Source organism: Phyllopteryx taeniolatus, chromosome 20 (assembly GCF_024500385.1).
Source record: "Phyllopteryx taeniolatus isolate TA_2022b chromosome 20, UOR_Ptae_1.2, whole genome shotgun sequence".
NCBI lineage: Eukaryota > Metazoa > Chordata > Actinopteri > Syngnathiformes > Syngnathidae > Phyllopteryx > Phyllopteryx taeniolatus.
Window position 1 is genome coordinate 7,477,598 of NC_084521.1, and position 16,598 is coordinate 7,494,195.

General features: G+C 41.8%; 1 protein-coding gene across 2 annotated transcripts; it reads right to left on the reverse strand.

The window, feature by feature from the left end:
• Nucleotides 1-16,572, reverse strand: dlec1 (DLEC1 cilia and flagella associated protein). 2 transcript variants are annotated; one of them, XM_061757930.1, is made up of 39 exons: nt 16,387-16,572; nt 16,067-16,188; nt 15,735-15,857; nt 15,511-15,667; nt 15,012-15,125; nt 14,766-14,923; nt 14,481-14,695; nt 13,125-13,209; nt 12,955-13,042; nt 11,560-11,733; nt 11,343-11,479; nt 11,163-11,255; nt 9,581-9,671; nt 9,354-9,516; nt 9,073-9,265; nt 8,734-8,810; nt 8,497-8,665; nt 8,318-8,414; nt 7,901-8,031; nt 7,469-7,630; nt 7,261-7,391; nt 6,826-6,976; nt 6,436-6,552; nt 6,238-6,359; nt 5,974-6,159; nt 5,698-5,765; nt 5,478-5,629; nt 4,851-4,966; nt 4,691-4,761; nt 4,421-4,620; nt 3,530-3,670; nt 3,336-3,458; nt 2,485-2,579; nt 2,321-2,405; nt 2,055-2,252; nt 1,046-1,195; nt 815-965; nt 298-418; nt 1-219 (listed from the first exon to the last, which is right to left on the reverse strand). In XM_061757930.1, the coding sequence occupies exons 2-39, from the start codon at nt 16,157-16,159 to the stop codon at nt 114-116; spliced, it is 5,004 nt and encodes a 1,667-aa protein (XP_061613914.1). In that variant the 5' UTR covers nt 16,160-16,188; nt 16,387-16,572; the 3' UTR covers nt 1-113. The 2 variants fall into 2 exon arrangements, with proteins under 2 accessions (XP_061613914.1, XP_061613913.1); XM_061757929.1 differs by having other exon boundaries at nt 5,974-6,359.
• Nucleotides 16,573-16,598: the final 26 nt, after the last annotated feature.

Consider the following 16,598-nt stretch of genomic DNA (forward strand, 5'->3'; position numbering starts at 1 on the left):
TTACAAAAAATACAAGCCTCATTTAATAAAAAAGACATAGGCTAGTAGAAGTGGATGGTGGATTGTCCAGAATGCATGAATTGAGACTGCTATTACAAACAAATCAATACCATTTACAAATACATCTGGCGTGATCCTGTTCCTTGAAGCTGCAGGAGGAGTGGACTCCTTTCCAGGATAGAGGTAATCACCACTGTGGACTTGTAGTGCTTCACCTCACTGCAAAACATAACACACACACAAATGTGTCGAATGAAGTCCGAAATAATGTGGTCTGATAATGTCACGCCGCGCTACCTGGCAGTGAAGCTGATCTCTAGGCGTTGGCAGTGGTCGCCCGTGGATTGGTGGTCCTTGGAGCGGAGGAGCCCGAAGGAGGGCGTCACGCTGAAGACGTGGGAGTTGTCTTCGGTCGACTCTGTGGGACACCAAGGAAGACAAACGGGGCTACAGAGGTGAGTGCGACGGGTGAACGTGAACATGGGAAACTATAGTACAGGGACAAAAATATTGGGACACCAGGTCAAAGTGAATACATTTGTTGCAAGCTCAAATTACCAGCATAAAACGTTTACTAACTGTGCAGGAATGATTTAAGTGACATTTTAAGAAGTCAAATAAAAAAAGATAAACGATAAATCATGAAATTGAAATAAAGTCAAATTACTCATCCTATGAACACCTGACAGGAAAAGAAAACTAAAGTACAAGAAAAAGCAGCAGGTGGTGTAATAAAAAGTTTCTCGATTTAAAACCTTAAACAGTTGCATTGCACTGACATAATGAAATCCTAAATATTTTTCATGGCGTGTACCTATGTGCAATGACCAGTGGGTTTGGGAGCCGAGGCTGTAGAGCTTGACTTCTTTCGCCTGCGTCTGGCCCAAGTAGCACAGGCCGAAATTGATGTGGTCGGTGGACAGGCACAGCGACGCCAGCTTCAAGTGCGCGTAGAGTGGCACCATCTGAAATGGGAGGGTGATATTCACAGGATCAACTTCCCAAGGGGGAATTTTTTTTACTTTTGAGCCAGTTCCATCCTGACCTGCAAGCTGTTGTTGCTGTAGTGAATGAGGAGATCTTGGTGGATCCTCAGCTGCTTGTATCCGCTGTCACTGGGGACAAGGGTCACACCATCCGTAGGATGCTCAGTGTACTCCAAAAGTGACGGTGAGCAACAGAAGGCCACCCTCACCTGGACATGAATATATTTTTTTTAAATCAATTTAATTTGATGTAGATAGTGGCAATTCACAACATTGTGTTATCTCTAGGCACTTTATATTTGGAGAAGGTCTGGTAGCATGCTCCTCACACATTAGGAAACCAACAGAACCCTGCATGAGCAAGCATGAGGAAACGGAGGCAAAGGAAACCGCCTTCTAAGGAAGCAACCTCAAATAGACTAGAGACTCAGGGCCCTATTTCCATGACTGGCGTAAATCCAGCACGGCGGGCACCATAACGGCGGGTGACTGAGTTTTGGTAATTTTGCAGACAAGTGCAAGATGGCGTATTTAAAAGAGGAGCGTTTGCACCACTGTGGGAGTGAACGCAACCAATTTCAATCATGTCCAATCAAAGGGGCTACTCTCATTCCCTTTAAATATTGCGCAATGACAGTCTCACATGGAGACGTCACTCTGCGGAAGAGGACAACGCATAATCGCAGCGATCCATGCATGAAGGGAGCATTGTCACTGCTCTTGGCCGGTGTGGCAACAGACAATGTGAACGGGTACCCTTATTAAATACAGAATGAGCTGGTAATAACCGCTGGCCACTTACATTTGTCCGCTCACTTCATGTATCTATCCACACCCCCAATCTTTCATGTCCCATCGTTGCGCCAGTGTGATGAAAATATAATAATAATAATAATTTTTATTATTATTATAATGTGTTCAAGGAATTTATTTTTACAAATTAGTGTAAACAATGGATGTCAGCGAAGAAACGCTTTGAACGACCAACATATTTCCCCCCCAAAAAATCGTCTTGAGCAATAAACTAGAATTATTCACTCAGCCCCGAGTGGTGTGTGTCGGTTTTACCAGTATGCTATTTTGGGAATGCAGAATCAGCGAGTGAGGGTCGGCGGCCGACGATATGCTGGAGGCGCTGGACCCGGCTCGAGGTGGCACCTTGAGCACTGAAAATGGCGGCTGAGTCCTGAGTCTAAAGCGCAGCGGCATCTCAGTGGTGTTTTTTAGCAGGAAGCTCTGCATGTTGTCAAATTCCTCCAAATACACCTGCGAAATGTTATGAATACAGTAACTTGACGGCTCATCGGTCGTGTTTGTATTTACGGCGGACTGACCTTATCTTCCTCTATCCTCAGTAAATCGCCGGCCGAGGTATGAAATTCCACCACCTTGTTGTCGTCTTCCATCTGCACTAAAAGCCTGTAGCCCAGATAAACACAACTCAGTCACTTTCTAGGGAAGCACACTTTCCGAGGATGGGCATATTCCCAATGCTTACACTGCAGGCTTGACCACCGCGAGGAGTTCCACTCTAATGGGCTCCAGATCCAAACCCTGGACCCTTGCCACCTTACCCAGGACACAAGCGGCCACCTGGAACAAAAATAACCAAGATAAAGGTGAGTTCAACCCATTCGTTAGCAAATCTTGTGAGACTTCAGCTCTAAAGGATAAACTCCAAAATTGTGTTTAGCTTTTTCTTTGGATTTTTGTGCGATGCCACTGGAGAAGGGTACCACTGAAGGCAAAGAGAAAATGTGCAATGATAAGGATCCATCCATCCAGCCTTTAACAACAACCCTTTTTTTAAAAAAAACTTTGTTCTCTAATTCTAACCATAATGACCAACATTGAAATACAGTAAGGTAAATGGCTCATCAAAAACGAGGTGGTGGTTTTATTCCTACAAAGTACACCTGTATTTATTATTGTAAGCCCCTGTAACATCATACAAATAATGAGTCAATTAAAATGTATTGCACATAAAAGTTAACTGATAATTCTACTTCAATAATTGTTTAAAAACAAACTGTCTTTAAAGATTAAATACATATGTAATGCACTGTACTTAAAAGTTAAATACAACTTAAGCGTGAGGGGCTCAAATCTCAGCTTTGCCATTACCAGTACTCTTTTGTGGTTCACAAAACGTCTAATAAAAAACAAAAAATAAAGCCCTGAAGAGGTATGCAGACAGGAAATTTAATAAAAACAGAAAAACCCACACCAATGAAAACAGGATATTTAATACAGGTAAATGAAAACTGAGAATAAGGTATCATCATATGGGCAGAGTTTTTTGATATAGCTTTTGTATTAGCTCTCATTTAATTGTGTTGAGCGTGTTACCTCAGAGTCCAGACTAATGAAGCCCAGAGCCAAGCCCATGCATTTTGACTCGCAAGATGTTGCGGACAGGGTGAGTGGGGTGAAAGACACGTGTACGGTGCTGCTGCCTTGAGCCGGGATCACCTGGGAGGCACAAATTACACTATTGATTCCAACTAATACTCGCCAAGTGGCTTAAACTGTCGTGTGCGTACAATTTGTTGCGGTGTGACGCAGTAGGGCTCATTTGACTTGTCTCCCACATGGGGTCGAATGTGGACAGATAGCATTTTTCTCTTTGCAGGACAAAGTCTGTTGGTGTCGTCCTTGGTTGTGCAGTCTTCTCTCTCCATGGCCTGAAATCACAAGTTGAGGGAGAAAAGTGAGAAATTATTTATTGCAATGGAGGTCTCTTTTAGGGGAAGTTACAAAAACAGATGCCATTGCACTTATAAAATATATTCGATGTAATTATGACAACAAATAAACTTCTGTTTTAGTGCAAGAATTTAGAAAGCAGACCATGTTCCTCTGTCTCTCTGATATTGTATTATCACTTTGATGAGAACAAAGCAAGATGTCTGTGGTTGGGGGGCAGCAGTTGGATGAGGCAGATAACAACTTCATATGTATATAGATATGACCTCGCCGAAGGAGAAATAGACACTTCATAGCGGAGCCATTTGGCTTTATTTGAACTGTCTCCTCGCATGCAATTTTTTGAGTAAATTGCAATCTCATTATTGTCAAAGTGTTTAAAAGGTTAACATTTTTCTCTTGACAGGGCACAAAATCCTCTTATCATAAAACCCATTAAGTGTGGGGAAAAGTCAATCTTTTGTTAGCCTCCTATTTCTGAAAAGGTTGCCCCACTGGGATTTAAGTGGAGCTCCTTTACATAATACCGCCCCCAAATTGAGTTTCTCCACCTATGATGGGATCAGCTAGGCTGGGCGAAGATCCAGCGGTACATTAAACTGATGACACTGTCTGAAACATGATCATGGAGACAGAGGCACAGTCATGCAGAAACACCCACACCCCCATTAAGTCCAAATGTTCAGTTATTGTATGTCATTTAAGTGCCTGGTAGTGTTTATGCTCACATTGGAACTGTGGAGAGAAGCCTCCGACCCTAACCCCTGAGGCCTTTTCCAGGCAGCCTCTCCGTTGGAAAGCGTCGACGCTCCCCTCGGGTTGCCGTTAGCATCCTTGAGCGGGAAGCTTTCCCCGTACGACATCACGATGTCCACCAGTTTGCGATCATTCAGGACGACGTTGTACGTCTCCCAGTCCAGACGAATATCTGTCAATAAAGGGAAAAAAGTTGTTTGTTTTATTGAAATATATATGCACAGAAAAAAAGTGATACTTACCAAACAAGGTGGGGTTGTTGATGCGAAGAGAACGGGTAATAGTGTCGCCTCCAGATAATCGAGTTCCAAACCTAAACGTCATCAATATTGACAAATTTGTTAAAACATATCCAACTTGTGTTGGGTTTATTAAATTCAGAGAGTGAATAGTGGTACTCACTGTACATTTGGTCCCTGGTGCTGATCATCGGGACGCGGGCCCGTGATTTGGAAGTAGAGCGGACAGCCTTTCACGGTCATCTGCATGGGGAGGAGGCTGGGCTCAAGGTCCCCGACCTGTAGCGTGAACAAAGAGTCTCTGGTGGTCTCTGAACTACTCTGCTATCAGACACTCTATGGAATTTTAATTTGTTTCGATTTTTTATATTTTTATTGAAGAAAAGTGGTAAAAAAAGTGGCAAATAAGAAAATACCACATCAAGTGGCCTCTGTGTAAAGCTTATCAGATTTGTTTTTTTTAATCAAGTGATTTTTTTTTAACTACATAATGAAGTTAGGTGGAGGACAATTTGATTTTAATTTTTAAAATATTTTTTTAGGAATGAATGCTAAATTAAAACCTTAATTAATTAGTGTTAATGTGGCCTTTTTTTATTTTTTAAATGAACAAATAATTTAAAAAATACTGAATAAAGTGGGGTGGAAGTGTGAGGTAGAGTTTTAATATTTATTGAATTATTATTTCATTATAAATAAAAACTCAGTAAAACTAACTTAATAAATACTGAAGTAAACTGTGAGTCGAAAGGTTGTGGTAGTTTTTAGCATAAATAATTGTTCTACCTACCTTGCATACAAGATTATCTCTGTACTCCCCCCACATGTCGCTGAAGGCGGTCACGTCCACAGTTTGGGTCTCAAAGGGATCGAGTGTTCCGGCGCTTGGCACGATGAAGAAGGCTGCGCCTTTTCCGTTAGCCAGCAGGTTGCTCAAAAAGTCTGACAACGGATATTAAAATTGCATTTGGTGCTCATTTAAAACATAACGTTTGAGAACTCATACATACCCTTGTGTGACTGCTCCTCTAATTTCCTGGCTTGAACGGAGTGAAGCGGCTTCTTCATGTATTGGGATCTACATTACAAAGTGGGAGTCACCACAAAAGGATTTATTTTTTTTGTTAACTATTTAGGCAAGCTGCCTACAATTGGCTGGTGACCAGTCAGGGTGTACGCCACTTGTTGCTCAAAGTCAGCTGGGAAAGGCTCCAGCTCACCCGAGCCGTGACCCTAATGAGAAGAAGCGCTATAGAAAATGGATGGATAAATCTTCAGAGAAGCACCTTCTCTTTGATTGGCTGCTGGGTTTTGACGCGTCGGAGTTGAAATACTCCGCATGGATGGTGAAGGGTGCCGGGATGGCGGTGTGGTTGGTCATCAGCAGCTGCTTGGTGATGGGTTTCGCCAGCAGCATGTCGCCAAAGTCGACCGTCAACTCCGATTGCCCCCTGTTGTCCGGAGGGGGACTACTGGGAGAGAGAAAGAAGAGTGGCGATGACTTCTTGATGATGGGTAAAATGTTTAGATACAAAGGTGAATGTTCTAACTTGATGCCAGGGAGCGAGTACGACACTCTGAGTCTCTGTGTGGTGGGTGCCTGAATGCTGAGAACAAGAGGTGAGCTCATGCCCTCTACCTCACAGAGCGCAACTACGTCATTCAGTGCCGACTGGAGTGAGAGAAAACTAATCAGAAAAAGACAATATAAAAAGCTTCATGTGTTTAGAATAAAATTAATGTCTCACATCTGTTTGGGATATGAACGAGACTGTGATGTCCAAGCGGGTATTTGGTCCCAGAGTACCCGATGGAGGCTCAAAAGTGGCTGAACAGAGAGACGCCTGCTGACCCTTGAGCGCATCCTGAAGGAGATATCAGTAAAGAAACCATATAGAACACAATCTTAAAGGGGACACAAAATTGACCTTTTAATTGCTTGTGTAGAAATAGTTGCGTCTCTGGCATGCTTGGCCACACATCAAGTGTGAAATTAAAAAAACAAGTACCGGTACATATTTTGCTACCTACCGAATTCCCAAAATGTATATGTGAGCAAACCACTCCAAATGTTGCCAAATTATGATGTAACATTGTGGCTAATTCACATATAATTATAATTATATGTGAACACCCACCATCCAGGAGAAGTTGGACGGCAGGAGTGTCTGATTGAAGAGAGTCACGGTCCCTTCTGCAGCCACGCCCATGTAGAGTTCCGAGAGGAGCAGCTTGCAGTTGAGCAGACACAGCTGAGGAGACTGCACATCTGCTCCCAGAAGCAGGTGACTGCAAAGTCAAAAAATTTGTTTAAACTAAAAAAGTATACCTATTTTTGCCCCACCCTGTACATCCAGTAGACACTCATTGGCCTCTGAAATGTATCTGCCTTCTTGTATTTTATCTATGTTCTTGTAGTTTATCTACCTTGTGTATATTATCAACCTTTTTAAAAGCCTCCTATGGACAATTATTAAGAATTTGCACTTGTGCTAAAACATCATGTTGTTTGTGCAAAGTTTTTGTGATGTCCATATTAAATAAACGAATAAATGAAAAAAAGAATTCGCTACCATCCTGTCCCATTCTCCACTGATAGCTCCAGCTCTGTTTCAAGCTCCTGACAGAACTGTGGCCTGAAGTGGATGACCACGCTGCAACCGGTCAAAGGGGGCAGCACACCGCTGCATGGCTCCATAATCAGCTGTAAACACACATACACACACAAGACGGTTGATAACAACTTACCACAAGTGTGTTGTTACCCTGTGTGAGTTGTACCTGCGGGTCTTGGCCATCATCTTGACTTTTGTGTACCTCCTCCAGCGTCCAGGAAGCCTCCAGGTGTGTGACATTGTCGAGGTACAGCGTTTTCTGGCTTTGTTCCCCGAGTCTCATGAGACCAAAGTCCACGCTGGGCGCACCGATGCTCACGGTGGGACCCTTTGCAGAAAAAGTGTACTGTACTCTAATTCTTAATCCTTGAGGTATTTCGACATTGAAATTGTGAAAAAATGCATTGGCTCCTTTAAATACAAAATAAAAACGTCTGAATTTCTATTTTTTAAAAACCTTAGTAATTTTGAGGTGAAATAAAAAAAAAATGCTCCCTAGTGCTTTTGATTTGTGCAGTCTAATTGGACACGGAATAATAATGGAACTGCAATGATTCTTCTGGTGTGCCATGATCATCGCCACATCAGTCCTGCTTACCTTGAAGGTGACCTCCACGGCCAAGGTGACAGGCTCAGAGCGGTGCTCGATGTGACACAGCAGACTGGTCACCACCTTCTCCGGTTTGCCGCCAGTCACAATCAGTTTGAAGACAAAACACTCCTTCTCGTCTGGAGGTGAAAGGAGAAAAACGGAGGCCCAGTGAATTGTTAATGAGACGGCTTTTTTTGTTTGTTTTACATAGAACCCAGGGACCACGGTCCTGGTATTGAGGATTTCCCTTTACACAGAGGCGCCATCCCGCCTCTGTTACGGCTCTATTACTACCTCTGAAGGGTGAACATTGTCAAGCCAATATTGTCTGCCCTATTCCGTGTCAGTGCTGTTTGTACAGAAGAAAGGCACCCTTCCTTTAGTGTAAAAGAGAGCTAGCATTGACTAACACCTGTGGCTCACCTATTTTTCCAGTCGCGGGCTCCACTTCTATTTGGTGACAACTGCTACTAACCGTGTCCCATCGGAAGAAAACAGGGGTTTTGCTGTGATTCCACATCTAACACAAACAGATGTAACTTTGAAAACAAACTATTGTACAAGTATATGACTGACTAATAACAGTAGGTTAAGCAAACCACCTTAAAATGCCGCTGGGTGGTGGAAAAAATAAAGAGTTCGCCAGGGATGATGAGGGCGTAGGGCTCTAGCAGGATGTTGAAGGGCTCCGTAGTCCCCTTGACTTCGATCTCCATGACGGTGGCGTCGCCCACCTTGGAGCCGATGCGCACGGGCTGCAGGAGGCCGGACCTGCCGCAAAATTCAAAGTTGTCAGTTGGGTGAGGAAAAGAGCGCTTTACGGGGAGATGACGTGTTACCCCTCGTCGCAGGACTCCAACGGCAGCTGGGGGACGTCGCTCAGGACTAAATGGCACACGCTGTGGTAATCCTGCATCTTTAACAACAAACAAAACTTAAACATCCATCCATCCATCAATTTTCTATAGCACATTTAAGTCGGGGGTGAGTTGGAGCCTTCTTAGCTGACTTTAGGTGAGAGGTGGGGTATACACTGAACCCCCACACAAAGTCACACCTTTGGACAATTTAGACTCTTAAGTGAACACAACGTGAATGTTTTGGGAATGTGGGAGGAAACTGGAGTACCCGCATAAAACAGGTTGATCGTGCAATACACAATACGTATGCATTTCTACCTCCTTGGGACAGAAGGCGATGGTGAACTCTCGATCCTGGCAGGGGGCCAAAATTCCCGTCGCGGGGCTGACTTGGAAAATGTCGTCTCTGTCGTGGTGGTACTGGATGTTGCAGGGCTCGGGGATTTCACCCGGAGGAAACAGCAGGAGGTTGGGCTTCATGACCTGCCAGTGGAACGGTAGCTCCAAGTGGCTTCAGTAAAGATATATGTACATGATTAGTATGTTAAATAACATACCTCCCTCTCAGTGTATATCAAAACTGAGTGAAGCACGCATACACATTGTTCCTGATCATCACCGCCTTCTGCTGCACCGCGTGAGGGTTGCACGGGTCGAATCGGACAAAATGGTCGGCGGTCATGTCGTGCACCTCCCCCAACATGGGGGGCTGCTCCTTGCCAGAAACAGACAACAGCTCGAGCGCGATGAGCTGGCCCTCGCCTACGAGCAGAAAAGTCTAAGTGAGTCTCACTTTTAAGGTGGAGTAAAAACAAAGTGGTCCCACCTTGAACGCAAATGTCTTTGACTTGGCAGTTATCGCACACGACGGTGAAGAGCTGGCAAATCCTTTCGGTGGTGGTGGGAAAGAAAACTGCCTGCAAGGAGACCACGATATGCATTGAACTTGAGTTTACCAACAATTTGTGGCGATGTATACCACAAAAATGATACAGAACTTTAAACTATCATCATGACTGATGTCTCAAAAGCAGAGGTGAGCAGACTTTTGCGCTCAAGGGCCATATTTACTTTTAAAACACATGGTCTAGGTCAGTCGTAGAGGATTCAATAATACATTAATAATTAATTTTAATGTTGGTAATTCTTAGAAATATTAACTAATAATTATTTACAACAAATGTCATAAAAATTAAAACAGTTATTTTAAATAAATGAAGTGTAAATAAATGTTCAATTGTTACTATGTGTTCCTCTTACTCCTTAAATTGCTTTAAGTCCCCCTTGAGTTGTTTTAACTAACTCCTTGAGATACCTTAAGATATTCCTTTTGTTGCCTTTACTTACTCATTTAGTTACCTTAAATTACTGATTAACATGCTTTAAATTATTCCTTGAATTTCCTTTACTTTTTCCTCAACTTGCCTTAAGTTACTCCTTATTTGGCCTTAAATTACTCCTTCAGTTGCCTTTAGTTATTCCGTAATGTGTCTTAAGTAACTCCTTTACTTGTCTTAAAGTTACACCTCAAGTTAGTCCTTGCGATGCCTTAAGATATTGCTTGAATTGCCTTTAGTGACTCCTTTAGTTGCCTCAAATTACTCTTGAAGTTGCCTTTAGTTTTTCCTTAAATTGCCTTAAGTTACTCCTTGTTTGGTCTTGAGTTACTCATAAAGTTGCCTTAGTTACACCTTAAGTTGAACGTTGAGATGCTTTAAGATAGTCATTAAATTGCCTGTAGGTTATCCTTAAATCAGGAATGGGCAACTTCTATGATGGCAGGGGCCACATTTTTTTGTCAGCGCTACGAGGGCACATGGGACCATGATTTTCTTGGTCGAGATTTCTCAAACCGCATCTTTTCACCATTGCATCCTTACTCTCTCTTCCTGCAATTTTCATCATGGCATCATCACTCTTCTTCTCTGATGGAGAAGATCTGGCGCTATAGTAAGCGGTCTGCTTTCTATTGTTGAATGTTATTATTACAATTTAAAACTGCCCCACGAGAGGAAACTTATTTATAATTTTTTTAAATTAATCTAGGAGCCACTCCAAGTCTGGGCACTGGCCACATGGTTCCTCTATCACATGTTTAAAAATAAAATTATGTATTTTTTAAATAAAATAAAAAAAAAATCCCTAAAATTAATCTAGGGGGCACTCCAAGTTTCCTCTACCATGTTTCAAATTTCAAAAACAAATTTTAAAAAAAAATTTTTCCCTTGATTTCTTAAAATGAATTGAGGGCACAGTAGTGTGCTCGGGGCCGCCGCCTATTGGCCATCTCTGCCTTAAATTGCCTTAAAATGACCCCTTAGGTTGCCCTAAATTATGCGATAAATTCTCTCTAAATTACTTAGTTGCCTTAAATTATTCCTTGAGTAGCCCAATTTTGTTTGCCTCACCTCAACTACAGTGGTCTCTCCGGGCTGCAGGGCAAAGAAAGATGGGCTGACGGCAAAGGGAGGCTGGTCAGAATAACTATTTGTAACCACCAACTGGATAGAAAAAAAAACTGATTATTTTAATAATAATGAAACAGATAAACCAATCACAGAGGTAAGCAATATAGGGTTTTTTCTGACCCTGGGGTTGGTGGCTGGCCACTGATTCTTTGGGACGATACAGAAGGTGCCAGCGCTGAGGCCGACGTTCTGACAATAGAACTCGACACATCTCACTCCCCCAATGAGACAATAACCACAGTCCAGAACACTTGGCACTGCGAATATGGTCTCAGAGTCATCAGGATACCGACTGAGGACTTACTGTTGAAGTGTTTTAATGTTGGAGAAGACTCACAGGTGAGAACAGGAGGCGGTCTCCGCGCTTTGATGGGGACCACGAGGATATGCTCGCCCTGACTTTCCACCACTATACAATCCTCATAGTCGGCCAGGGAGTCTGGTGCGAAGCGCACCATGAATTTACAACTCATGCCTGGAGCAACAACGCCGCCCTTGCCAGGGAATCTCCCTACAAAACGTCATAATCTTGTCAAAAACATGCCACACATTTTGGCTGAAGCCAAGTACATCTTTTATAAGTTGCCCATTTCCAAACTTGAGAACATAATATCGCCCCCCATTATTTTTCCCACCCACATCTTGGCAGCTAGGCTTTGTCATTTCCTAGTGATGGTATGACTACAAGTACTAGCATGGCAAAGCCAAAAGGTAAGCAAAGCTTTTGTCCAATTATTCCAAACACTTTTGCTGTAAAATCAAGACTTTTGCCCCTATTGCTACACATTTTTCTGGTAATATTTCTCCTAATATTTTTTTAAATTCTTTGAAGTTTTTTCTCTTAATATTACAAAATCCCTGCAGTTAGCACATATTCGCATTCACTAAGAACATTATCAGCAAATAGGTTTTTCTTGTAAAAAAAACAACTACAAAATGGTCTTTTTGCCTCTTCAATTTTTTTCTACATTTTTTTTCCTCCTAATATTGCATTTGTTGCCGTAATATATATATATATATTTCTCCTACTATTACAAACTTTTACACGTAAAATTATTTTTTCTACAAATATTCTAACATTTTCCCCACAAAATTAAGACTTTTTTTCTCCAAAATTCCACATTTTTTCAGATCAAATTGTTTTTTTTTTATATAAAAGTACTTTGCTCCTAATACTGAAATGTATTTCCCCGAAAAGGGTGACTTTTTTCCTTCTAATATTAAATTTTTCTAATTAAATATTTTTTTCTTTTATCATAAAAGTGCTGTAGCGTTAGCTCAAAACAAATGTAAACCATCAGTGTTAGCTTCTGATAAATGGCACATACTGTACTCAAAACTTCAGTTGCCATCACAGAGGTGCAGATTTGTTTTTTTGCTAAGTGTCCGGTGCATTCGCCGCATGGACAAGTGTAATGCGGCAGCTTGGTAGTGAAGTGCTGCCTCCACTAGTGAAAATACAATCAATGCTTTTACTGTCATGATGAGCACTTCCTTTTCTTCTACCTCCGACCCGGGTCCTTATTGTAACGAAAGCCATATTCAGCATTTCTGCCACAGTAGAGGCGGACGGGGTGAGTGCTTCGACAATTGGGGTCTAAAATGTCCTATAATTCTCCTTGATTTGTAGGGTATTTTGATGAAAGCATGTCGACATTAAGACACCTGGGAACTGTTTAAAATAGTGAAAAAAATGCATTGAAGTCCAATCCAAAACAAAGATTGAGCTCACCTAGACCGATGGTGAAGTAAGAACTGTTTGGCGGCAGAACTCGGATGTCGCGGCTAGAAAAGGTCACATTTTGTAGCTCCAGTGTTGTCTAGGACAAGACCAAGATGAAGCACACTGTTGGGTATCATTAATAAAACACAAAATTTTGTTCAGTGCACACAGAGGCATACCTCATAGACCTGTCCCACGCTGTAGACAGTGAAAAGCACAACAGGAGGGTTTGCCACGAAGACCTGAACGGGACTGTCTTTGGGGCTTTGAATGAGAAAAGGAACAACAATTTAATTCCCCCATGAAGAGGCTGAGGCATATTCACAGTCATTCCTGCTTCGTCAGATTAGTCTACATAAGTGCAAAATTCCAAATTAAACACAACCCATTCTTCTTCTACGTATTGTCACTTTGTGTTTTATGTATGTATTGTATGTTGTATAGTATAAAATAATAGTTATTAGTAAAATTATTTTCCATATGTAATTGATATTTATTAAGTCTATTGCTCATATTTCACTGACATGCCAAACCTTTTCCTATGTCACAATAAGTTCCTGTTCTAGACTACTCTTTTCATGTGCCATCATTGGCACAATTGAGCTTTTAATTTTTTCCTCCCATATATAACAAGTTATTGTTTTATAATATATATTTTAAAATATTTCCAATGTATATTTTGTTTAAATAGATGATATGATGATATGATACTTTTCAAATATTTCCATTTTTCAAACATATATTACATTATTGTAAAATTCTAATAATGTAGTGTAATGTATATATTTATGTATATGTAATGTATTTTTTTTAATTTCTAATATATAACGTAAACACATTTACAATAGTTTTAATATTTTTTCTGTTACTTTTTACTTTTTTTCAGCTGTTTTTATATTTATTTCTAATATATCATATTTCTATACTTTTCCAAAACATAGTTTAATATTTTTTTCTAATGCTATTTTAATATTTGTATATGATTCTGATCTATCTTTTTGAACAGATACAGACTGTTTTAATACATACATATACATAATACATAACACATATTTAAATAATACATTTTAATATTTTTTAAAACATGCATGGTAGGTCGATTGTCCGTAGGTGCGAATGTGAGTGTGAATGGTTGTTTGTCTATATGTGCCCTGCTGGCGACCAGTTCAGGGTGTACCCCGCCTCTCACCCGAACTGAACTGAGACAGGCGCCAGCACACCCACAACCCTAGTGAGAATAAGCGGTTCAGAAAATGGATGGATGGATCTAACACATAGTTTTACACAATTACTCCCCCCACCGCCCCTGTTCTAATAATATCAAGACACTATCCCTCTTTTCTGTGGCGATGTCACAAAAATAAAACACAAAACAGCAAAAGAAAAACCCTAATCCTTTCGATGTTCACTGAACTGCTTTTGGATATGTTGATAGCAGTCTTTCCTCAATTTCTTTTTTTCCCATGCAGCCCCCTGTGATGCTCTTAAGTCTCACGTCACACTGTACTAAAAGTGCATTTCGAGTTTTGATGTACCTTTCCGCCGTCTCGGTGCTGTCCCTCCCGTGATCGTTCTTCGCCGACCGAGGACGAATAAGGGAGGTGGCGCCCGGGTGGGCTTTTGGAGGCAGGAACCGCGGGTTTTGGAGTATGCGTTGCCGTTCTTTCATCTTCTGGAGTTTTTCGTTGCCATCTGCCCGATCCGTTGCGCTCGGCTCATCCTTCCACTTTGGCTTGGGTCTGTTCTGCATCTTTCCCATCAAAAAAAAAGACTCGTTAAGTCACTTTTTCAAGATGCATTTTAAAGATCTTACTCCAGACCTCATCGGGTGTTTTCTTGTTCTTTAGGGCCAGTGAGCTGCACTCCATAGTCTGGCTGGACTCGGACTCGTTCCTCATCCTCCACAGGGCGTTGTCATGTGCCTCGGTGGCAGTGTGCTTGGTGTAAGCCATAGTAGGTCTTGTAAGATCTGGTTTTACTGTGAGAGGGATGCGACAAAATGTGACTACAGGATACACACAACTTGAATCAACATTTCAAAAAATGCTAGAGGGGAGAAAGAGTACCAACTGCTGGAGCCTTCATTTGCATTTTTTGTGACTTTAAATAGTCCAGCGGCGAAATCAGGTTGTTTACTTGGAGAAGACCTTCATCAACATGCCAGATAAAGGCTGACTTGACTGGAAGAGATGCAAATGAGATGTCAGAAGACAGTTCTTCTAATTGGGACGAATTTGAGCATTTTCTACCCATGCTCAGAGATAACGTGACAGTTGGCCATTTTCATACTTTGACCGGAAGAGGGGGGGAAATGCTGACATTAGGCCTGATTATTGGTAGGTGTGTACCCTGTATTAAATATTGACCAGGTTTACCATTTCCATTTGTGTGATGTGCTTTGTCAGTCATCTCAGGTACACCACACACTATAAGAGCAATAAGAACACACTTGCCCAGTTTTTCCTCGTCATGTGTGTCCTCCCATTTTAAAAATGGTTTAAGATGTTAAAAACCAGTACGTGTGTATCTCACTTGAGGTCAAAAGTAGATGAATATTTTTGTCACCTGGAGGGAGGCCCTGGAGATCGGGTACATCCCTGAAGTCCTCCTTCATCCGTTCCGCGGTCCGCCGCTCCGTGGCTGCCGCTCGAGCTCTGGCCTGGATGATGTGGCTCTCCAGCATGTCTGCCTCTTTTATACGCTGGTTGTATTCAGCTCGAACCTTTTACGAGATGTGGTTACAACCCAAACATCTTGTGACGTTGCTCTCTTCACACATTTCTATTTACCCGTTTGAGCTCTTCGACATATTTGTCATGATAGCTGCTCCTTCCTTTTGCCTTCATAAGGTTGCATGGTGTGACTTTGGTGTAAAGCTCTTTAAAGGTGCTGGCCAACACGTGAGAAATGTCCTTTTTTTTAAAAAAAAATAAAGTAAAATCTGAGTATTACATGCAAATAATTTCATTCTGTGTGTTTATATGAGTATGTGTGGAGCTCAGGGATTGTCAAACTTTATTAAACATACATTAAATGATCCGACATAATCATTTTGGAGACCAACGAGCGACGGCTCGCGGGTCCGGGGACCCCAGTTTGAGAACCACTGGAGCTAGCTTACCTGTGATTTTGCAGAAGCAGGAGTGTGACTGTCCACGGGCAGATCACACCGAGATGGTTTCTGCTCCTGTTGCTCTTGTTGCTCCTCCAGCATGACTGACTCAAAAAAGGTAAACAAAGCACCTAGCAACCAAACACCAGTGTTAGCATCTTCCAAGTTAGTTGGCTACATGTTTGGTTTTAAAAAAAATCTTTAAAAGTATTTTATATATGGGAAACGCAGAGGTGAAGTTTATCTAGCCAATATGAGACCAAGTGTTTCCTCTGAAGTCAAGACAGTGCTGGCAATGTGACGTCGCAATCGTCGTCAGGGTAACCCACCTGGTTGTTACGACCGCCATTCACTGTACTTTTTCTTCTCATCACGCAGTATTTCGAGTCGACATTTAGCGAAATGTGAGCGAAGACAAGATGGATGAACTTAAAAGACAACGCGAGTTTTGAATTACAAGCTAAACTCTAACTTTGTCGACTTAAACCACCGGCGGCCATTTTGTATACAGGTAGTTGCCGGGCAACGTCTTGAGGACCCG

Coding starts and splice junctions, on each gene's coding strand:
- dlec1 (XM_061757929.1), bottom strand. CDS start 16,159: ATGCTGGAGGAGCAACAAGAGCAACAGGAGCAGAAACCATCTCGGTGT. Junction 9,517..9,580: donor CAAAGACATTTGCGTTCAAG/GTGGGACCACTT, acceptor TTCTGCTCGTAG/GCGAGGGCCAGCTCATCGCG. Junction 8,666..8,733: donor TTGGAGTCCTGCGACGAGGG/GTAACACGTCAT, acceptor ATTTTGCGGCAG/GTCCGGCCTCCTGCAGCCCG.